This window comes from Ascidia mentula, chromosome 5 (assembly GCF_947561715.1).
Source record: "Ascidia mentula chromosome 5, kaAscMent1.1, whole genome shotgun sequence".
Taxonomy (NCBI): Eukaryota; Metazoa; Chordata; class Ascidiacea; order Phlebobranchia; family Ascidiidae; genus Ascidia; species Ascidia mentula.
This window is the reverse complement of record NC_138570.1, coordinates 6,927,972-6,950,710: the sequence shown is the minus strand read 5'-3', so window position 1 is coordinate 6,950,710 and position 22,739 is coordinate 6,927,972. Positions and strand designations below refer to the sequence as shown.

The 22,739-nt window shown below is 44.8% G+C and overlaps 2 protein-coding genes and 1 non-coding gene across 6 annotated transcripts; 1 reads left to right on the top strand and 2 right to left on the bottom strand.

Annotated features, from left to right (window-relative positions):
• Positions 1–1,451: 1,451 nt before the first annotated feature.
• On the bottom strand, positions 1,452–2,866 carry LOC145903259 (transcription elongation factor SPT4-A-like). The gene is made up of 4 exons (XM_082991324.1): positions 2,723–2,866; positions 2,439–2,545; positions 2,316–2,371; positions 1,452–1,786 (listed from the first exon to the last, which is right to left on the bottom strand). Exons 1-4 carry the CDS (start codon positions 2,798–2,800, stop codon positions 1,659–1,661), a joined length of 369 nt encoding a protein of 122 aa, XP_082847450.1. The 5' UTR covers positions 2,801–2,866; the 3' UTR covers positions 1,452–1,658.
• Positions 2,867–4,846: 1,980 nt separating this feature from the next.
• LOC145901991 (FYVE, RhoGEF and PH domain-containing protein 2-like) lies at positions 4,847–22,226 on the top strand. Of its 4 annotated transcripts, XM_082989822.1 has the most exons (15): positions 4,847–5,662; positions 5,733–6,348; positions 8,456–8,686; positions 12,136–12,430; positions 16,712–17,915; positions 18,024–18,119; positions 18,188–18,336; positions 18,680–18,869; positions 18,941–19,105; positions 19,757–19,906; positions 19,986–20,158; positions 20,237–20,573; positions 20,815–20,961; positions 21,125–21,268; positions 21,347–22,226. In XM_082989822.1, the coding sequence occupies exons 2-15, from the start codon at positions 5,904–5,906 to the stop codon at positions 21,632–21,634; spliced, it is 4,014 nt and encodes a 1,337-aa protein (XP_082845948.1). In that variant the 5' UTR covers positions 4,847–5,662; positions 5,733–5,903; the 3' UTR covers positions 21,635–22,226. The 4 variants fall into 4 exon arrangements, with proteins under 4 accessions (XP_082845948.1, XP_082845949.1, XP_082845951.1 ...); XM_082989823.1 differs by lacking the exons at positions 4,847–5,662; positions 5,733–6,348 and adding an exon at positions 7,926–8,118; XM_082989825.1 differs by lacking the exons at positions 4,847–5,662; positions 5,733–6,348; positions 8,456–8,686 and adding an exon at positions 11,520–11,650.
• On the bottom strand, positions 19,162–19,269 carry LOC145904109 (small nucleolar RNA U13). Its single transcript, XR_014402719.1, has one exon. It is a non-coding gene; the product is annotated as a small nucleolar RNA U13 (small nucleolar RNA).
• Positions 22,227–22,739: the final 513 nt, after the last annotated feature.

The following is a 22,739-nucleotide window of genomic DNA, read 5'->3' as shown; positions in this document are numbered from 1 at the left end:
TCAAGAGAGGGCAAAATTAAAGAACCACCCCTTTTACGAAGCGGTTGAATAAATCGGGCTGCAAACTCCGTATGATTGATAACTTTAGAGTTTCTGTCCTGGAGGGGATGATAGGTGCGAGTCATTACGAAACCATAATCGCAGTTTCACACTGATTTGGGAAAATCTTTCTCCTGTACTTACGCGAAGATCAAGGCAGGCGCGTGGAAACGGTTTTGTGGACGAGATGGAAGAAAGTCGGGACTTGTCTTTGCACTGCGGCTGTGCGGGCGCATTAACGACGATCCCACCAAGCGGCCGCTCCCCGCTAAACAAAAACAAGGCAAATAGAAACGAAGAGCGGCGCTGCACGAAAACCAGGTAAACACGGGCGGGTTCGAAATGCGGACGGGACACAATTAATCGGCGTAGGAGGGGGAGAGGAGTCGGGTCCAGGGACAAAAGAAACGATGTGATAATTTTCGACGGGCTTTGTGCTCGATATAAATACATAAGGTGAAAAACATTGCGGAGTCCTTATCGTGGAGGATGGGGGACGAATGGAGACGTTAGGGGCGGCGGGAAGAAAGAGACTTTATTTACCCTGCGCTTGATCGCAAAACACATCAATTGTCATCGGCCCGGTGGTCTTTGGTGCGCTTGCTTTCTTATTTGTTTTTGAATGTCATCAAAGGTTTATTAAAATCGCGCCAAACCGGAACGATAAATCACGCCGTGTACAAAAGGTATTCTCGCAGCGTCGCGCCCCTTGTTGTCGAGTGTTTTCTCTTCACCTCTGCGGCCTCGAACCCGTGCGAAAACGTGCGTGCGTGGCCATTACGCAACATCGCCTTACGCGGAAAAACTTCCCAAGCGGTATCCTGATCCATACGCGTTTTCACGTGCGGGGATTTTGTCTTCACTTGAAGTAAACGTAGTTTGACAACTTTCGAACCTTGCTTTTCCACAAGCATTAGGCTGGCGTTAAATCAATACTCCACACTCGGCTAATGTCGAAACACATAACAACCGTGCATCGGACGTCATACCTTGAGATCAACAAGCAACGGGCGAGGCGGCACACAAAAGGTCGTGATAAATAGTAGGCATTGTACATCGCAGCTTCGTGTGTGATTTGTGCCTATTTTCGAGTCCGTGACAGAGTCAATAGAAACTTCGCGAAGTCTTCTGCGAATTATTAAACGCTCGATGGTTTTGTTTGCAACGTCGTCTGGCAAGTAGACGAGTGTTGACGAGTTAAAGCGCTATGTTTTGTTATTATGTTGTTTCAACAAAACCCATCTACCTGCCGATGTAGACTGAGATACGATAACATCGAAATGAAGTTTGTAGTCTTGTTTCAAGCAGCAAACACATTTTAAAGCTAATTTCGGTGCGTTTTTATGCCAGGGTTACCTAACACATTATAATCGAAGAGTAATTTTTCTTGAAAATAAGTAAAAACATCCGTAAAAAAGTTTTATTTTTTGTTCCAAAAGCGACTCAACAGCGCCACCCAGTAAAAAGCAAACACAAGACAACCTTCCTAGAAAGTATTAATTGTTGAGCGCTGCATTAAAAGTCGATTCTGAAATCCCCACTCTTGCGCAACTCAACTGTTGCAGTTGAGCTTTGAAGTAAGTACTAATACAAAATCCACGGACATAGGATTTCTTCTTTCAATCGGTGGCTTTCTGGCTTGTGTCACGTGACCTGTAGGCAACCCCGCTGGCTTTCAGATCTCGTATAATACTGGATGGAAGACGCCCGGTCACACTAATGGCATAGCAACCAGGCTTGCACTTTCCTGCAAATAACAAAACAATCAGTTTCACAGCAACTTTCAACACAGTTTTAGGTTCAAGGATATAAATGTTTAGGAGAAAATTCAACAAACACTTAATATAATTTTAGCTTATAAAATTTTTCGGAAAAAGGGGTGTTGCATTGAAATATCTTAGTTAGTTGTCACTTTCTTGAATAACCATCTTTGTAACCGTAGTTTTCCAGTAACACTTGAAATTATTTGGTTTTTAACTTTTGGCAGACCTAAATGCAAGGTATAAATGTTTGCTAGAGTGATCTACTGCAAAGCACAGGAATTACATAATTGATGGCACATATCTCTTTAGGATTTCATATAATTAGACAAAGTGGGGACAAAAAAAGCACAAAGAAAGGAAAGTAAACTGATCATCATGATATAAGAACACACAAACGATTACAGAAGGTCACCAATAAACTGTTTCAGTCATACAAGAATTATGATCTTATGTATTCTCCTGTCATACAAGAATTATTTGCTAATTTGGTTACAATACTATAATAGATCTTACGTATTCTCTGCCATTTTGCTACCCAACTATCCACAGGGCTCATCATGGAAATAATTCTAAAGGAACAGAAAAATAAAAATGTAAATTCATGTTTACACATCAGCACCCAAGTCTTCCACCCACCCATCAAAAGAAGAGCTTGTGCAGTCGTAAACCCTTTCACGTCTCCCTCGAATGTGTAGAAATTCGTCACAATTTTCACACCCATCATATTCGAACTGATCGATAGTCTGCAAAAATGAAAAGCAAGCTAGTCACATTCTGTCTCAAAACACACAAAGTTTGCATAAAATTTGCTTTATAATGGATCAAGTTATTACTGTCTTGCACAGGTTGTCAACGATAGCAAATAAGGTAGGCTTGGCTAAATTAAGTTTTTTTCACTCATTTTTGGGTAGGTCTACTACCTTAATCAATGAACACAACAAGCAAGCTCTGAGGTTCCGCAAGCTTTTTGGGACAGTTTCCATTGATGCAGTTGCCATTTTATGTGATCTCTATCCAATTTGGTTTAAACTTTATCAGAAAAAATGCAAAGTACTACTGATGGGATGACTGTTGAATAATTGTTAAAAATCTGAAGCTAGTAAGTGAAATTTTGAATTGTGAAAGTATAATCCGAACTAAAGTCTTGGGTCTTGATATACTTAGCAAATTAGCAAGCATTTGCTGCCACACTTCTCCTGAGAAGTGCTCCTACACTACAAAAAAATGAAACAAAACACATTTTCCGGACATTAGCAAAAGTTATCTTGTCGCAAGTCGCTCTTTTTTGTCGCGTGTCGTGTGTCTCCACAAAAGTTTTTTTCAATGGGCAAGAAAAATCTAAACTGTGGAACCAGTTTCTGGTGGAACATAACTTACAGTTTTTGTAATATATCTTTCATAATAAAAAAAGCCCATATGACTGAAATTAATTTCATTATTGGCAGACGTTTCGTTTTTATTGTTGACCACTCTCAAGGCAAACATTCTTGGCAAATTTGGCTGCAGTCATATTTTTTTAAATTATTTAACCGCTTACTGCACCCAGCTAGCGTCTACGTCCATGTTAACAGTAAACAGTATTTGATCTGTTTTACAAAAAATGCTTGGCGAATGACTAAACTTAACGCATACGATCTTTTCCTAAATACATACATGTGTGTATGCTAAAAGTAGATCACTAGCAAATATATAAATTTAATCATTCATAAAAGTATGTCAATGCGACCGAGCGTTGTAGATGTAACATTTTTTATTTTAAATATTTTTTTTTTGTTTGTTCGTGTTAATATTAGTTGTAGCCTCATACGTTGTCAACACGGAATGCGAGCAGAAGCAAAAGAATCTCCACAGTAGCCTACATTTTATTCTGGTTCATCGTTGTGTTGCTGTTGTTGTACATCGTTGTATTGCTGTTGTTGTACATCGTTGTGTTGCTGTTGTTGTACATCGTTGTGTTGCTTTTTCTGAGGAATTGACTTTCCAAAATTCCTGTGATAATATTTCACTTTCAACAATTTCTGTGATCAAAAGTTTGTCGGAAACCCAAAAACCCAAACGTGTTTAGTGCGGGGATTGATAGCCTATCACCCAGTGGTGAAATGACAAAAATGCTTTCCTAAACAATGTAATTACCACGAAAAATAAATCGTTGTGCTGTTGTATGCGAGGTAAGTGTTCTTAAATAAGTGAATAAATTTACTGAATTTAAGTTTCTCAAAACTATTTGGAACACACCAGCAGCAGTTGAATACTTACCCTTAATGCTTACTTTCAGCACAGATATCGCCTTTATATAATCTTTAGACGCCTTCGAAACCTTGCTTGTGGAAAGTTTATGCCATTACATTGTGTAGTGTGTCGAAAGCTTTATTTCGTCGAATGGGTCGTGTAAGGTGAATGCAAAGAAGTAATTGCAATTAAATTATCATGCCGAAATTCAGGAAGCAACAATACTGGGTGTCGCGGCTGAGGCAACTTTACAAAAATACGGCGCCGACCGTCACGTTGTGTGCAAGATTTCCGAGAAGATTTAATTATTTGTACAAAATCGTGTTTACATTAGAGCCCGAAAATAATGCGTTGCCTCATAAGCACTGCACGCAAACTGTAGCGTGTCCCAGGTCTGTAAAGATACTGCAACTTATTTAGCGAAACATCGTGAGATGAGCCGCGCGACGCCCAAAATACACACTCTGTCGCCAGAGACAAATAATGCGAGCGCTTTGAAGGCGCACAAGATTATTGGTTTGAGGTTTCCAAATCATTTAACACGCGCGCCAGGGCGAGGTCGTTCCCGCCTCATTTTCGTTAGGGATGGCGATCTCGCGAAAAAGGGTAGCCAGCGTCTACGCTGTTTTTATGGGAGACACGGTCCGTCGCAATTCAGGGTTTGCGGCGTAAAAGCTTGTCGCAATACTTGCGGCGCATATTCAAGGCGAAGTGATAGACAAGCGCGAATGTAGGCGTTGTGTTTTACAGAACCCGTCATTCATGAGACAAGGGAACAGGTGATATGTGGCATGTTTTTAATATAGTGAGGATAAATTCCTCGATACGGTCTGCTGCAGGACAGAAAGGATTACAAGAAACGCGTGCAGAAATTCGCTGGTCAGCCTATAGGGCACAGGCCGTGCACGAAATTGTACCGCTTCGAGGCATGTAGACGCCGAGGCGAAGCAAGTTATGGTAAGCCTGCCCTAAACTTCGGAAACCTGTTATTGAGTATGGCAAAAAGAGGGCAACTGTACGAAAACAACTTTGTGTGTATTGCGGCCTTCATTTTATACCGCGGGTTGAGTTTTAGGTTTAATGATTGACAGCGAGTCGAAGTGCAGCGAAACTGCTCGATATTAACTTCGAGATTGATCTCACACCTGTCATTCCCGGAACGCTGCGAGTGCGACCGTTGAAGGCTACTACCGACATTCTTGCGCCATCCATCGTCGGACTGGTGTCAGTTTAAATGAGGATTTGCCGTTTTAAACTTGAGATGAAACGAATCTATTCGGGAAGAGAGCAAAGCGACGCGGTTTGGCAATGTTTACGTTTTATGTAATCTAAACAGATATAACAGTATTAACTCAAATGGCGCGTTAAGTAAGTGTCGCAGATAGACGAGATAGACAGGTGCCTGTGTTTAAAGTTGGCCGTAGCCTAGCAGCCACCGTGAGTCAGCTGCCGGGCGTCAGATGGGCGATAAGTCGGTTATTTACCCAGGGCGCGCGGCGCTAAGGTTTCCTACCCTACCCCATTACGTTATGTGTCAGATTCGCCCAGTTTGGCAACAAAGCCACGTCTATGGAACCCCGAACAACGGTGCTTTCCATACAGTGTCGTATGTGGGGATTAAGTAACCCAAGGTGTGTTTCTCATATTATCAAGGCAGAACTGAAAGTTGTGTGTAAATGTCGCATCCTCTTTTGTGTACAGAGGGTATACAGCTCGGAGCCCTTGGCGCAGGGTTGTAAATGGGAGTACGCTGTTTCAGTAGTGTTTATAGCCTGCTCTGACAAGTCCGTAGGAAGGCGGTGTTGTTGTTGGAACGCATTCTAAGATTCTACCCACCCGGCGCCCAAGGAGTCAAGTAAACCAACACGACCAATGGCTTGCGCTTGCAGCGTGCCCAACAATGTGCATTTAGCGCCCAAGAAGTTTTCAAACGCCATGACGTCACTTGTGAAAGAAGAGCGTGAACTTATATCACCGGATGATGACGAAAGTAAAAATGGAATCGAGAGCAGGGCACACTCCGGAAGCGCACTGCCACCACGCATAAGACAATCGAGTTCAGAGCAGCAGCCGAAACGCGCGAGTTATGTTCCTTTCTATGTTCAGCCGCTCGTCGAGGGACGTGTGATTGAAGTGCAACCGAAGAGCCAGCAACTGGAAGCCAAGGAGGTCGTTTCCAACGGCCCGAAGTCGATTTTGAAGCGCCCGCGTCCTAGAACTGGCGGAACGGCCAGATCTGATCGGTCGCTGTCCGTAGGTGGAATATCTCTCAACCACACAGAGCGCACATCCCTATTGGATCGAAAAGCATCCAACGGTGAGCGAACAAATTAGTTTCATCAGCTCTTTCGTTTTCGGGAGTTTAGAACGCTGCCGAATCTCTTGCGACGTGGTATTGGATTACTAAACCAGCGCCGCAACCGCGTGTTTTAATAGAAAGGAACAACTCGACCGAGTGGTTAGGGCGAGCTTTGTTAAAACATTTAAAATACTTCACTATACATATGGACATTGCAGGGAACGTGGTAGCGTATAAAGGTAGGTAAAATGAAATAACCCGACTCGCGTTGCACAGGTTTATATGTGTTGTAAATCCTAAACAGAAAGTGTTTTGCCAGTTAGTTACATGTTTGTCCTGCGCTGTGGCGACAAATTGATCAATGTGATACGCAGTTAATGCGACTGTGTAAACGCATCAAGGGGGTTGCGAAAAGTTGCGATGTTTGCGAAAGTAGTGGGGTATGTCGTTAGGGGGACTTATCGCGTGCAATTTAAAGTGCGATAAAATCACTTTCTGGTGCTTAGACCCGTGGTGTGGCCATTTACTTTGCAAAACTTGGCACGTGCATGGAAACGACCTCATCAGACGCGCGTTATGCAAATTCAAGCGACTTCCACGTAAACTCCATTCAGGTTGGAGTGAGAAATTCTTGAGGACTTCGTCACGCGTTTCAAGACGCGCGTATGTGTCACCAAAGTGGCGTCACCATTAAACAGCGCCCCCAATTTACCCTCCCCAAATTCTTACGTCACTACGGAGTTTACCTTTATCTCTAGGTGAAATGGGAATGTGGTATGACGAAAACAAGCATAGAAAAAACAATCTTGTTTTCAGTGCTCTTACGTGTGGATTGGCATAAACATGCATATTAGGAGCGGGGCATACGTGGGCCGTGTTATATCAGAACAACCTCCACATTTGTGTGACGCGGATTCCTGTACGTTTTCACATAGTTAGCACACAGGCGCCAATATCTATAGTTAGAGTCTGCTATAGGTTGTTTACGATGGCACTTGCACTGGTATAGTGGCTCCTATAGTCGGTATTTGCATTCTAAAGTCGAGCCTGAAACGAAAGAATCGCGCCTGATTTCCGAGACGCGGTCTCTATTGGGGAAACCTCGGTGTCATCCCTTGTTCCAATCGCATTAAGTGAGCAGAATTAGGAAGTGACGTCACTATAAATGGGCCTGGCTGGTTAAGGCTCCGCTTCCGGGTGTGTGACGATTTGTTGCGACGCCATCGCGCTATGAGTCCGCGTTGCATCTCAGGCACACAGATAGCGCAAAGTGACGCAATGGCGCGTTATTAATGAGACCCTCGAATGCAAACAATTTCTAAGGTCTGGCTGTCTTTAGCTTAGTATCGAAAGTTAAACACAATCTCTGTACTGGTTTAGAAAAGGAAATTGGTGCGCTACGTGCGGTGCGCTGCTCGCTCTAACCTGACACTGGGATCGTGGATTAATATACCTTATACAACCTTTGAAAAGGAAGTGGCAACTTGCGCGGGGCTAAAGCGAAAGTTGTTAACCGAAAAGTCGTTCAGTCAAGATAAACAGGGCCGTATCAGGGACTCGTTGTTTTACGGTGGACGTTGATTTACAGTGAAGCGCGTCTGCAGCACAGGTCTTCTCTTTATAATGAGAAGTTCAATATTGATTTGAGTAGGAGTGCACTGAGCAGACTAAAAATACTGCCGGCCCTTTTCCGCAAAATGTCTGCGGAGTCGGAGCAAAGTGTGGTGTTGGTGGATGCCACCTTCGTTGACCACCGTGGATTCTTTGAGGAGAACTATAATCACCCAGGTAGGAAACGTTTCAACGCGTCACCAGGCGTCCTTTTTGTGCTCTGGGAAACAATTGGCTGCAAGCCACTTTTCTTTTTAACCGGGCGTTGTTAAACGGCAGTCGAAAGTTTTTAGAACGCAACTGAGTCACTTCTGGCTTTGGCTGCATCAGTCATGAGACGAAAGAATAGGATAGCAACATAAGCATTATTCAAATGCTGATAGGAGATTCTTCGCCGCTGGTCTGCTGTCTCGATAGCGTGTTTACAAGTTCAGTCGACATGCGCATGTAACCCCCGCAGCCGCTGCAGTTTAGTTTGCTGTCCGTTGACCTTCGATACGTTTTTTGTTACCAGTAAACGTGAAAGGAGTAATCGCGGCAATGGAGGCGAGAATAACCAAGACGCAACCGAAGCCGGCCGTGCCCCCGAAAATCCGCAGTGTCCCAAACAAGGAACCTCAAAGACTTGCACCTTCCACGGGCGGAATTAGTCGCAAAGCAAAGCACAGGAGATCAATGTCTGACCCCCACCTGCACAAAAACTTCGTGGAAGTAAAAAGACTGTGGGACAACAAAGTGGTCACTGGTAAGTAACATTACAAATATCGAATATTGTGTAGTTTTGTACCCAGTCTCACGGTTCCGTACAACTGCTACCTGCGACCTAGCAGTTTCGAAGTTGGAGGAAGTTAACGCATTGTCTCTGAACAATAGGGTTCCTCTCCATCTGCGCCCTTATACCTTGTGTTGCGGCAGACTGCGGAAACTGTACAATGATATTGTCCAATGCAGCCCAGGCTAACTGGAAGGCAGTCCAAGTTAAATTGATTAAAACTTATTATTAAAAAAACATATTGCTGAACTATTTAGAGGACATTGGCGAACTTTGGCCATTTGGTTCATCTCAATAACACACATAAATGTTAAGTGAAACTAGTTAAACAATACCGCTGGGTCACGTCGCTATCAGACTCCGCACTGCACAGGTATGTTTGCCCGCCTTGTTTAACTTCGACATAGCAAAACGTCCGCGAACATGTTGTATCATATCATGTATGCTTGGTGTTGTTAGCGAGAGTTACAAACGAAGCGGCAGGAAATACTGCACTAAATGTTGCCATTTGTAAAGTTTGTTGGGGTTATACATTGTTTTGATTATAAAAAATACAGAGGCGTTTTGCAAGCGCAGATAACTCGTTGCCAGTGTTCTTGCAAAAATCTGATTATTATTTTAAAATGTTAACGTCGCTTTGCCAGTTATCTAATTTGTGTACACAATGTATTGTGACCAATGCTAAGCCACGTCAAGGCCACGTTTTTTTTAAATTTTGATATGTTACTATCTTTATCACCACATATAGTAACAATTCTACACTTCAACAGTCTACATCGCAGTGGTGGCGTCCAGCGAGGTGTAGGTAATTAGCATTTACTGGATATTTGTCATCTATAAGTCAACTGCTGGAAATAAGCGCTCGGAAGTGGCGTACAAATGATGACGTAATGTATGTGCGCATGCGTGGGAAATTTTGCTTGAGTGAAGTCAGACTTTTTTGCCCTCGTCTGATATTCTTTTGTTATGAGGCAACACACACACACACACACGACGAGGGAGTAATACCAACTGTGACCGCTCCAAGTTAAAATGAAGAAGCGTCTTGGTGTCAGTTTACAACGTAATGACGATAAATCGCATAGTACTCAAGCAACGGAGTGACATGCGTTGCGGAAAATTGCAAGGGTTTCCCCGAAAAGCAGATGCTATATAAGTCAATAAAAATTACTAATACGTAATGTAATTTACGTCATAAAGATTCTGGTTCTAAAATACCGATAGAAATTGATGTTGTGCTGGCCTAGTTCGGCCGCCAGGTTCACGAATCAATGGCGAAAATGTGAAGTTTCGCTAGGAACCTTAGTCATAATTGCCAACGTCACGATAACGTGATGTAAACGCCACAGTATTGCTACAGTTCCCGGCTTGTCTGTTGTTGTTACACTTGTCACGTAAGAATACGTTTTACCACACAGCGATCCATTATTCTATTGTAATTTGTCAGTAAAGTAGATCGTATCAGGATGGTGCGCTGTGACGAGGCTTGTATATGATGTGAGTAACTCACCGTACAATTTATTTCGGTGTGCGATTTGATTATGAGACTCCAAGCGTCAAAAATTTGTTTTTTTCCACGAGGAGTAAAAACACGTTTTCCCAAAAGATACAGACGCCCGGACTCTCCGTTTCGACTTTACATTTATCGTCATCACATGCAGATGCGGCCCCGTGTGGGAGAAAGAAAGTAAGGGAGTCAAATTACCATGTGTCGCCGGGGAGCGCCATTCATACGCACTCTGCCGTGAAAGGACACTTGACTTTACGGGCGAATTAGACATCAGATTTCTCTCGCTTAGATTGGGTGTGCTCGTCCTTGGTCGTGTGAAAGTGCTGCGTGATTTAAATTTAGGCACGGATATATCTTTATTGGTGAACGCCGTGGCGGTGTTAAGCATTCGTTTCGCAATTGGAAAGTTGGCCTCCGTGGCTTTTAAGAGAAGCTAAGCCACAAACAACGTTCTCTGGGTTCCCAGGAGAACTAAAACTCGACGAAGGATCGGTACATGAAACGATTCTCCCGTCATGCGGATTGCGAAAACTTTGTGTAGTGAAGGAAGAATAACGACGAGAACTAGTGCACTCTAATCAAATACCTGCGTTTATTTAATCCAACTTATTAAACATTGCCCCAGTCGTTGCCTCGCTACAATGTCACTTCCTCGGGTTGCAACAAAGGTGTTTCGCAGTCAATTTCTCCTAAACAGTGCAAACAGTTACGAATTACAGTGCTTAGTCGACATTGGTGTAGCATGCTGGTAAAACGGCTAACACCACTTGCGGAAGCATGCGATTAATTTCTCCCATGCACAAGGGTTTCGTCATTGTGACGTTGCTTCCGCCCGACCAAGCGCCTTGATTCACGTCACGCCGGTCCACAATTAGCCAGTGGTTCCAGCAAAGACAAAAACGCCATACGACTGTGAAAACCGCTGTTCAACATGGCAGGCAAAGCGACGGAGACACTTTGCTGGCTCAGGCGGATGCAACCGCTGTTCCGCGTTTTTGCAGCTGACACAGTTCAGCGCGTAGGTTAGACAGGCGCATGCTATAGATTCCCCCACGCTCTGCCATGACATAGTTGATTCAGAGCTCGCGACAGGTGCCGGTGTAGCTGTATTGCGCTATGAGTTCTTTCGAGATCGGCCTGGTTGTCTTCATAACGACCGATGGCGAGAAGCTGCGTTATACTCATGACACGACGTGGGCCACTTCGCAGGAGCGTTCTTCCTGTTCTATCGTGTATAGTGTATGCATAAGCCATCAGCACTTCGACCGACGCATAGAGACGTTCAGAAAGTTTTGTAGAGAAATGGATTTATTAAGCTAGCGATTTGCGGAGTGCAAGTGACTGCGCGTGCTGTTAAATCCAAGTGCGATTATACAAGCAGACTAATTTTCCAAAAAAGGTGAAGAGTTTTAAGACGCACAAAACAGGTAACAACCAGACTGTGGGTGCGTTTCGCGCCGTGTAAACGGTTAGAAAGCAAACACGGCCAGCTCAAGCTGTAATGCATAACCGCAAAGTACAAGTAAATCGACGTTTAGGGGTGTGGGTTTTAAGGTGACGGGATTATCGCGACAAGCGTGTTCGTTCGGGTATGGGGTGTGGGTAGGGCGTACACAATCTCAGTCAAACCCCAAACAAACCGCCAACTCCTTGTGACAATTGTGTTCGTTTAAGGTGTGATCGAACACACCGGTTTAATAAGGCAAAATGTAGGTTCCGCGGCGTTGTAAAACACAGTGCAAAAGTTTGCATCTCACCTGTTTGTTTTGCACCACGTCATTGTACGTTCAACCCGTGTTGGCTGCGCATGTTGCGCTTTTTAACGGGCAGGGTTTAGTTTTTGTCTCTTGTGTGTTAATGGTTGAACTTTGTACCGACTAAATTCCACTCATTTCATACATTCCCTTCACAGAGACCAAAACACGTGCTAGTAACAGTCGAACCTCATCGCAATCTTCTACCGGAAGCGGGAAAGGCTCCCCTCCGGAAAACTGCGAAAAGTCGGCAACTGGAAACTCTGGCCCGACTGCACCCCCAAGATCAAAAACCAATGTGAAGCGGGTTCACGCGCAGGTCACCAAGAACGGACCCACACCCAAAGTTTCATCTGCTGGAGGCGAAAAACCGACCATGACCGCCAATACAAGCGTTTCCGAGAAGGCGATGTTGTTCGGTGGATCCGGAAAAACAACTGTTTTTCAAACCAGGTTTGTTACACATATTTTGTGCAAAATGTCTATTGAATGCAAACTTTGATACGTAACTAGTACATCAGCGACACGTTAAAAGCACTTGAAGTGGTAGCCAAAACAAAACAATGCATGGAAAGTTTGCAAAGGGATATTGTGTCCATTAGGTTCAGGAAGTACATTAATAAAAGAAATATATTTGCGGATGAAATTAATCAATGAAACCATAGAAATACTACATCAGCAACAAGAATATTTTTAATATATATTGAAAGCATGGAACACGTGTGGAGACAAAACTTCTCCCGCAATAGAAAGCAAACAAACATGGACTGTATGGCACGCCACCCTAGAATCGAAAATCTACAGTTTTAACGATTTCATTGTTCTTCCGCTGGGAGGCAGCAAAGTGCTTGGCTTATTTGGTTGCTTCTCGGTTTCGCAATTGAATTTCACAGTCCGATGGACATTATATTGTACATGACCCAAAACAGCAGCGTTTTTCGTGAGGCAATTCGCCAAGCATTGGGGAAGCAAGAGTTTTCGGTTTGCGTTAACTTCCGTATTCCTCCATCGTGTTGCTTTAGCTGCAAGTCACGTGACGTCAAGCAATCAGTTCCTGTCATCGCGTCGCCACCTATTGATGACGCACCGGGGCCTCCGCGTCAGTGTGTTGTTGTGGTGAAAGTCGAGGGTCGTTTTCTGCAGGCATTTGCTCCGGTGATAAGGACCGCTGTCGCTCACTACCACTTGCTTGTCTGGCTCGGCTATTGCTTCGTCCGTATTTGGGCCCTGCATTGCCCGTCACCTGATCTTGTACAGGATACCAATGCGAGATGAGCGGTCATGTCTTGTGGCGTCTAGTAACGCAAACTCGAATGCGCGCGATTTGAACTGCCAATTACCAGATTGCGCACGCGATTTCCACCATGAGATTCTAGATCACCTTCGCCAAGCGTCTGAATGCCCCCAATGTAAAAACGGTGCCCATTATATTATCATTAGTACGATTAACATACCACATCCTTACAAGCGATTACGGAACGCCGCCGCCGTGGGCAAGGGCAAGGATCCCGGCGTCCACCAATCGGGTCGGTCTGTGTACAGATTATCAAAACAGGCTGATGAGTCAGTATTCTGCGTGTTGACCGCGAGAAAGCGAAAAATAGTGAAAGCGATTGTATTCTAAAACGCGCTGACTTGATGATTAGTTCAGCGGGAGGGTTAGCGCGAGTGCGGTTTGTCAACAGATTTAAAGCCGCCCAGACAGAAAACACTGGCTTGATCAGTTTACTGACCGCGAGAGTCAGTCAAGGGGATTAAAATCCCCGGCACAGTTTAACCGGGTTCGCTGGAGCAACAGTCCGCTCTTGAGGAGAGTATTTTACAGTTCATTGCAAAGGCAGTTTTTTCTGCAGAGTTGATTTTAGGATTAAAAAGATGACAGAGGCGAACACCCGCCTGGCTGGAACAACACAATGTCTGCTTTGTAGCGAGAATGTAGCGATATTATGTATATGTGTGCAACAAAACAGTGGCGGCGCCGTAAGCGGAAGCAGTGCGGTGCAGGGCGAAACGAGACAGTGGAACGGAAGGATGTAACGTCGAGACGCAACGTAAAGACCTGCTTGGCGATTACGCGGCTGACCACAATGTCATTATCTCAATAGGACACCTATTATCAGCGTTCAATATCGCGGTGAAATCGAAATTCTGAGGATTGATCTGTTCCTGTCGGTAACCGGGTTTCAGGTGTCAGCGCAATTTTTGGTTAGTTTGCGTCACGTAAAGTGGCCAGAAGAGAGTTGACAGTGGTGCGACAGGGATATCGTGACGACCTCTTGTGCGCTAATTGCGCAAGCTCTTCAGTGTAAGATAAAGGCTGGCGCCTTGCTCAGTGCATGTTACCCAGCAAATCGTTGTTGAAGTTGCTTGAAGTTAATGTGAGCGTATATAGTTGTATTATTTCCTTAGCCTTTCTTTGTGTAAAAGTTTCAGATATAGATAGCGAAAGCGCGTAACTTGTTGTCCCATAAAGATTTTAAAAGTTTGTGTGTGTACCAGAGTGTGGAAAGACGTTATAACGGTATATAGGCTAAAATACATTCAATTGGTTGTGTCATTACCAATCCAGATGGCGTTTTTGTAGAAACCAAAGAAGTATTAATGACATACAGATTCTACGTATAGTCCCAGTGAGCTTCAGAAAATAGTCCTCCAAAAAAACTGCATTTTCGCATCGGTTCATTTCGATACGAAAAAATTAGTTTCCGTTGCTTTAAAGTTTAAATGCTTGAATGGACGCCGATGGTGTAAATATATTTGAAATCCAGACTTAATGGGGAAAGCAGAAATCAGGCAATTATCGCCGGTGCGGGCGGTGAGAGTACTTGGTTGGCCGCAGGCTGTCTGTTTTACGGCGTCCGGACGGGCAGGTCGCTTTGGCGAGCCGCTTTGTTTGTGTTGAGGAGAGCAGAAGGGCTTTCGTTGATGTTTTAACACCTCGAAGTCGATTCAAAGAAAGGGGGAGAGCTATAAAGCTTTAACTGCAAAGGTAATGGAAAGGCAATTAGTCATGTAGCCGAGCAATACGCACAGGCAATGCAAACGATAACCGATATGACTGGTGACTTTTAGTACAACCTGATAAACAATACTCGGAGCGTTCGAGAGCATGTCGACCGAGACAAGCATCATGCGACCAATTCGGTTGCATCCGCTTGTAACTTTTTCGGGCCAATCGGTGAATTGAGTGTAGGTTGTTGACCATGAATAGGAGCTATATGCGTGGGCAAGAGGTGCTCAGTTGGCGAACAGCAGGCTTTGGTAACATTCTTCAGCTCAAATCGACAGCGAAGATTCAAGGAACCGACGTTAATTTACTGTTGTGATATTAAATTTAGGTTCTAACTCGATGTTGTTGGAGAGTGTTGTTTTAGACCTTAAGAGCCTCTTAAACAAATTACAGCAATTAGCTCGCAGAAAACCTGGCGTCGATTGTAACGCAGACAGTAGAGTTTATATGTGTGGTCCTTTGCATGCAACAAGACAAAGAGCGCTGTGAGAATTAAGTTCTGTTACTAAAGGTTGTGTTTTCGTGTACAGTTGTAGAGTTTGCTTCGAACGTCAAACGACGTTTAGGAAAATTTACGTGTTGCAAGGGCTGTGAATAGCTAAAACATGACTTGCGACATGACGGAAGTTCCACTTTTCGTTTCCGATTCGGAGGAGAGGAAGTTGAGCAGACGAAAGTGGCGCGCGCATAAGCGAAAGCGATCTAAAGCTGCGACTGGTAAAAGTTCGTGCTTTTCCACCATCCAGGAGTTTTTCAAAAAGTCCGGTGACGGCTGCAACATTTTGTGTATCGGAGGCTCGTGCAGGTAAACAACATTATCGGTGGCGATTGAATACGCTGAATAACAGCCAGCGCAACAAGAACAAAAATGCATTTGACTTCTTGAACAGGTCTGTTTTAAATGCGCCATGAAACGCTGAATTTGCGGAGGTTAATTTTTGACGTCACGATATGACAGGTTCGTGTGTCTTAACACAATGGCGCTTGACCTTGCAACGTGATTCGCACTTGGCGAACTGTGGCTCTCACAATTGTAAATGTCAACACGGCAACAACAGTTCACCGGTGGCGGTACACGGCGGCCTTGACCTTGTCACAACCGCCAGCAATATTGCCCTCACGCAAGAACTACGACTTCCTCAATGGTCGCAGTGTTTGCGGAATATCGGAATAGGAACGGTCCGACTTACACGAAGGGTGTTGTTGACGCTTGCATTGTCAACAACCGGGAAAAAGCAGCTGTGTCCGATGCACTCTTAAAACGTCACGTTAAAAGCCGGCGCACCCTTGTGACTGCCAACCGTGTGAAAGCGACTGCGACACGGTTAAGTAGCAGATAAGCATTCTCCGCATGGTTCTATGTCAAAGAATCTGCTTTCGTACAACAGCTACGTGTAGATCGTGCTAAATCTGCCACATGGACAATCGAGAACTTCTATAATTAACTTTACCATAGGCGGCAATTTGCTGCGACTGCGGTTGACTGCGATCTCCCACGTCTAGCTCTTGTCGGGTCGCGCTATGTCAAGCACGCTGACTGCCCGATGAACAGCCGAAAAACAAAAACAGATTTACACAAAAACAAGTTCAATATCATACAAAACAACCAGGGCCTTTAACACCAACACAAACTTACTGATGTCTTCAACAAACGATGTTTTTCATTACTGCATTTCATCAGACTGGAAAAGAATGGTTAATTTTTTATCTTACTGTTTTCACAGACAACCGAGAAGCAGCTCCCCAGCCTTCCAGCGTCATCGCCGCTCCTGGTCGGACGATTCGATGGACCAGGCATCCTTGTCAAGCAAGCAGTCAACTGACGCAACGCATATCTACGATGAGGTGGCAACGGAGACGAAACGCTCCACGCAGGCTGACGAAGATGAACTGATCGTACGCAGTAACGCTGACCGAGCACGCGAGAAGCGCTTGAACAAAAAGCGAGGCTCGTGCGACTCTTCCACGGACGATGAGGAAAGTCGTCGTCGCGGCTCCTTTCTTAACAACGCCATACGCAGGTCGTCATCCAAAGACAAACCACAAATCACCCCGCAGGGTTCCTTTTCGTCTAAACAATCGCCCCTGGTGGTGAAGACAACAGAAGCGACGATATTCGGTATGGAGTCGCCCGACGACGAGAAGCTGATTGACGATACCTTGCCCATCGATCATGCCATCAGTGAGAAAGGTAGACGACGCACGAGTTCGCTTCACAAGCTCATAGAGTTGAAGCGTGTAACGGCCATCACGGCCGCTAGCGCCCCGACCACGCCGATTCACACGCCGCGTCCGGCAACTCCTGCATCTGTGGATGACTTGAAAGACGACGACGACGACGACACACCACGACCTACTACTCTCAAACTGCTCAAGCGCGAACGCTCTAGAACTGAAGGAGACTTTGATTACAAACAGAAGTCCAGCCCCACCAGCGAGCGCAGCAACACTATGGACAATTCGCGTGTCAAGCCGCCAGCGCCAAGGACTAAACCAAAGACCGCCCCACCAAAAGTCCCCCCAAAACACCCATACAATGCGGCAAAATCTCGTCCACACAGTGACGCCCCGTCTGAAAGTTCTACAGACTCACTTGGAACATATAGCGGTGTGACGTCACTCTCGGGAGAATTTAACCCACTAGAGGAGTACAACAAAATCGAGCAAGAGATAAACGACGTTGACACAGCACCGGTGCCGCCGCCCAAGCCTCAAAAGCAGTTAACTGTGGATTCGACTGACTCGGCTGTATCAAGCATACGAGATTCTCTAGAAGTGCCGTCAAGGCCCGGAAGCTTGCTTCACGGCTCAAATGCTGATAGCTGGAGCGATTTTGACAACAGCGACGAAGGAGATGAGGACAGCCTTGCCGGTACACCCAGCAAGATGCTTGTTGATTCGTCGGCGACAGCCAGCCCAAGCGCTTCGGTCAGTGACCTCTTAACGCCTTTTCCATATTTGGAATTATCCACGTTTTATTTAACTATGATAGTGAAAGTGATGCATTTTATTTTGACGTTCGGCCTTTTTGTACAGCTCAAGGAACCCAACGAAGTGAAACTCCACCGAATAGCCAAGGAACTCCTAAGCACGGAGGAATCGTACGTGGCGGTATTGCATCTCATAGATCAGGTATGCCATGAATTCAATTATTACTGCTGAGAGTCCCTCCAACGTCAACACCGAATCCTACATTCTAGGTATTTCATAAGCGCGTAATGGACGCTGCGGTTCAGAAACACATCATGCCCGAAGCTGTGGTAAACAACATTTTCTGCCACATCCCTGCTATTTACCAATTCCACAGCAGCTTTCTTCTTCCCCAGTTGCGCGAGCGGCTTCAACAGTGGTAAGTTATGGATTCTGGCATGCAATATCAATGTGATTGCACCAACAGATACGCCGAGACCCGCCCGGCTTTTTGTTTATTACGTAAACGGCCGTGTGTCTATTTGTCGCACGTTGATTGGCAACGGAATTTTAAAAACATTTTGGTCCAAACAACTTAACTTTTAACGGACCAAGACCGTAAACAGGCGTCTCAGAATTACAGCGCGGCGTTTTGCCTTTTAATTAACGACCAAATTACCAGAGGAAAGAGGCCGAGCCGTGCGTCTCCGGGTGACACGGTGATTTTGGTGTTTGATCGCGACTAATTGAATTTAGCCTGACCTTCACCTCTGTTCGCGCAGGGAAACCAACCCCAAGATCGGTGATATCATGACGAGGGCAGCGCCCTTCCTTAAGATGTACAGCCTATATGTGCAGCATTTCGACGAGGCGATGAACACGATTAAGAATTGGCAGGAGAAGTCGCGTGACTTCGACGCAATCATCAAGTCAATCCAAAAGCTGCCGGAGTGCAATTTTCTGACCCTGCAGGTGCGTTTCTGTGACTAATGCAGTGTTAGTCGCATTCTTGCAGTTTATGACTATGTTTGACGTGTTTACAGCATCACATGCTCGGTCCCGTGCAGCGGATTCCTCGGTACAAAATGTTGCTGGAGGATTATGTGAAGAGATTGCCACAGGACGCGGAAGAACGACCGGTTGCGGAGACGGCTCTCCAACTGATATCCGTCGCTGCGACTCACTCGAATGAGACGATGAAAAAAATTGTAAGCAATCCGTGACGTTGGACATGATTAGACAATAATTGCTAAATGAAAGATAGGGTCAGACGGTGCTCTGTGCCATATGCGTAACAAGATGGTTGGGTGACACATCTCATGCACGCGCATGATTAGCCCATCATCATCCCCATTTGACCTTAAAGAAGGATCTGGCTACACCTGGCAACGTAGTCATAATTATTTGGCAAAATATCTTCCATTTGTGGTGCTCGTTGCACACGTACCAATATAGAGTTTCGAAATCTGTTTGTTTCGGTTTATCTTCTTATATTTGATTAGTTTTCTCTAATACAAGTTGCATTGCTGTTACATTGTTTTACCTAATTAGGAATTCAAATGCATTATGCTTTTGATATTACAATATTGAAGGCGCGTTGAAACTTGTTGGATCGTGTCACAACTATAGATCTAAACCAAGTCACAACTGACTGCAGATATTTTTCTGCCATAGACCCAGTTCCATGATCTCAACGCAAAACAAAAAATGTAACATTTTGAAGGGTTTAAACATCCGCCCAAGTGCTTGTCATTGGCCGTACCACAACCACTTGGCCCCCTGTTTACAGAATCTGCCAGGAGAATTGCTCGCCTGCGGTCATTCAGTTCGCGCCCTTGTAACATTGATTTGTTTTCTAGGATAAGTTCCACAAGCTGGTGAACGTGTTCAACAGGCTGGCTGACGTCAACTTCGACATAGTCGACGTTTCTCGTGAACTGATCAAGGAGGGAAAGATTATCAAAATATCTGCACGGAACGGCGAGAAATACGAACGTTATCTCTACTTAGTAAGCGCACATGCGACGAGTCAACTGGCAAACCGCCGTAAAGTACTGCCTTACTTAGTATTGTTTTGTCTTATTGCAGTTCAGCGACATGTTGCTGTGCTGTTCGCCGCTTACTCGCCTTCAGGGAAAGTCGTATAAAATCACCGCGAAAATAGACCTCGATGGAATGCAAGTGGCGGACGCGAAAAACCCAACTGCTCAAAACACGTTTTGCGTTCATGGCCTCCAAAAGTCCATGGAATTCGCAACCAGGTATGCTTGGTGCACTTCACATTCTAGTGTTAAATTGCGTTGTATTCAAGTCTACAATTGTGGTATTTTACTTTATAGCACGCCGGATGAGAAGGACGTTTGGGTGGATGCGATTAAGGGAGCGGTCAAGGAATTTGTTGAACGGAAATCCACATTTATGAAACACCCGACTGCCCGCTCTCCATTGGAATCCACGGGAAATGAGGAACTGCTGCTTTCACCTCAAAACGGGCAGGTTGAGGCCAGCCCTATTCACCATCCCAGTGGCACTGAACAGCTTTTGACCGAAGACGCCGATTTGGGCTTGAGGGCGCCTCGTTGGATTAAGGACCACGAAGTTACCATGTGCATGTGCTGCCAAAAGCCTTTTAATAGATTGGTGAGGAGACGACACCACTGCAGAGCGTGCGGACGGGTAAGTTTCTAATTACGTTTCTTGTGACATTAGTAACAGAGAAAATATACGTAACAAACTATAACATGAAAAACCTACAGATGATTTAGTTATTCAGCCTATGGTTTATACTTAATACGCCAAAACAGCATAAACACGAAACAAACCAAATTTTTCCTTACTTTAAGCGTTTTGTCTGTTTCACATAACTGCTGATTGAAACATTTACAAAAATGCCAAAACGCCTTTGTATCTGTCGCAGGTTGTATGTGGCGAGTGTTCTGAGCACAAACTGGTACTTCAGTACGAACCAGACAAGGGACAAAAGGTGTGCATCACGTGCTTCAACAAGCTGACCGGTCGCCAGCAATCGGATGCTGTCGATGGGGAGAAGAGGGGCGTGCTCGAGGTAATTGCTAACGGCGTGTCCACGTACTGAACCGCTAAACAATTAACGAGTGGTTCCATCCGCGTGTGGTTGGGGGCCAAACATTTGGTAGAATACGTGAATTAAACAATCAGTATTTACTTTCACTTTTACGTTTCGCTGACTTTGTGTTCGGTGTTTGTAGGTAGAAGCAGACACGGTTTCCACCAACAGCGTGATCGCCAATTACTTGTTTTACTCTGAGACCATGAAGAAAAAGAGTTGGGTGAAAACGTGGTGTGTCATACCGAACGGAGAGCTATGCTTATACTTTTACGGAGCACACCAGGTAAGCATCATTTTTAGCAATGCGTCAGTTTTCCCCAAAACAAACTGTTATTTCCAACGTAAATCTTGTACTTTATAGGACGTGCGAGCCCAAATGACAATGCCTCTTCCCGGTTACGAGGTGACGGTAACACAAAACAACGAACACAAGCACTGTTTCAAGCTGTCCCAAGCCAGGAAGGTTATGTACTGTGCCTGCGATGATCGCATGGTTTTGGACCAATGGATGTACGCACTGAAAAAAGCCAGCAAAGGCGAGGACTTGACGCGCGAAGAGGTGAAGAGTCTGGGGAAAGTACAAGCCTCTAACAACGAGAACGGTTCTCAAAAGTCTTCCGGCGCTAGTAGCGACGAATCTTGGGAATAAGCCGCGTTTCAGTTTTATTGTCGGTTGAGAAATCACGTGCACTTATAATTTAAAATTCGCCGCCTTGCTGTCGGCCGTAGGATGAACTTTATGTATCCAAATACGTAGGCCTGTATTTTGGTAACATGTTCCCAACCGTATACGATACAAGTCAACCGCATTGCCATGCTCTGTAGGCCTAGCACAATACTCATATGAGTTCCATATAGACAAATGCCATGTTTACATTCGTCAAGACCTATCAGGGGTCGGCACCCTACAAACTCCAAAAGAGTTATCCGGACTCAAAAAACATTGTATTTTTACCTGAATCTGCCGGTTAAACCAATAGCTTAAAAGAATGTATGGTGTACCATGCCGACCCCGTGCTTAACATTTCCCTCCGAAAATCAAGGTCTTGTTTGTTGAAAAAAGCTTATCATTCCAATCGGTGTCGTTTCTGCATTCTCGTATGATGCTTATGGATCCGAATCGCCTTTCAATGTTTGCTCTTCATCGCTCGTTTATACTACTATTTTCAGTTTTAATTGTGATCACTGTATTATTTTTATGCCGATTTGCTTTTGTTTGTCAATAAACTTTGTGGACAGTGTTGCGTTTAATGCGTCAGTTCCAGCAGGAGTGGAAAGCAGGTTAAGGTAAAAACAGTTTCTGAGCCTATCTAGCAAATGCGAAATGATTTGCATTTGTAAATTAGTTGACATCAGCATAAGAAAAGTGCTGCCTAGTTGTCTCACTTTATATTTGCACACTTACGTATCGGTGTTTCTAAAATGCATATTACCAGCACACTGCCAACAGTTTTAGCGGTTCCCCAATTAGCTAGTGTGGGGTATGTGCTAATTGACTGCTTGTTTTCTATGTTGAAGTGGTCCCGGGAACAGAATGTTACGAAAATATTCACACGAGTCCTATCAAGTGGAAATTCAACTGAGAGAAAGTGCGGAGTCTGAAGATTAGTCGACAAGTCAGATGCCGAATGCTGTGGGAGTTATGCAGAAAAGTTGAACTCCATCTACAACCGTCATTCCGTTCGCCTTTTGGCCAATTAAGTCAGGGAACATGCATGTATGTTGGTTGCAACTGCTACACAAGCATTATAGCC

Excerpts from the sequence above, each read along its gene's own strand:
- LOC145903259 (XM_082991324.1), bottom strand. The coding sequence starts at position 2,800 with ATGGCAACTGCATCAATGGAAACTGTCCCAAAAAGCTTGCGGAACCTC. Across the intron at positions 2,546-2,722 it reads TGTTGTGTTCATTGATTAAG|ACTATCGATCAGTTCGAATA; the intron begins GTAGTAGACCTA and ends TCATTTTTGCAG. Across the intron at positions 2,372-2,438 it reads ACAAGCTCTTCTTTTGATGG|AATTATTTCCATGATGAGCC; the intron begins GTGGGTGGAAGA and ends CTGTTCCTTTAG.
- LOC145901991 (XM_082989822.1), top strand. The coding sequence starts at position 5,904 with ATGGCTTGCGCTTGCAGCGTGCCCAACAATGTGCATTTAGCGCCCAAG. Across the intron at positions 6,349-8,455 it reads GGATCGAAAAGCATCCAACG|TAAACGTGAAAGGAGTAATC; the intron begins GTGAGCGAACAA and ends TTTTGTTACCAG. Across the intron at positions 21,269-21,346 it reads ACTTTTACGGAGCACACCAG|GACGTGCGAGCCCAAATGAC; the intron begins GTAAGCATCATT and ends TGTACTTTATAG.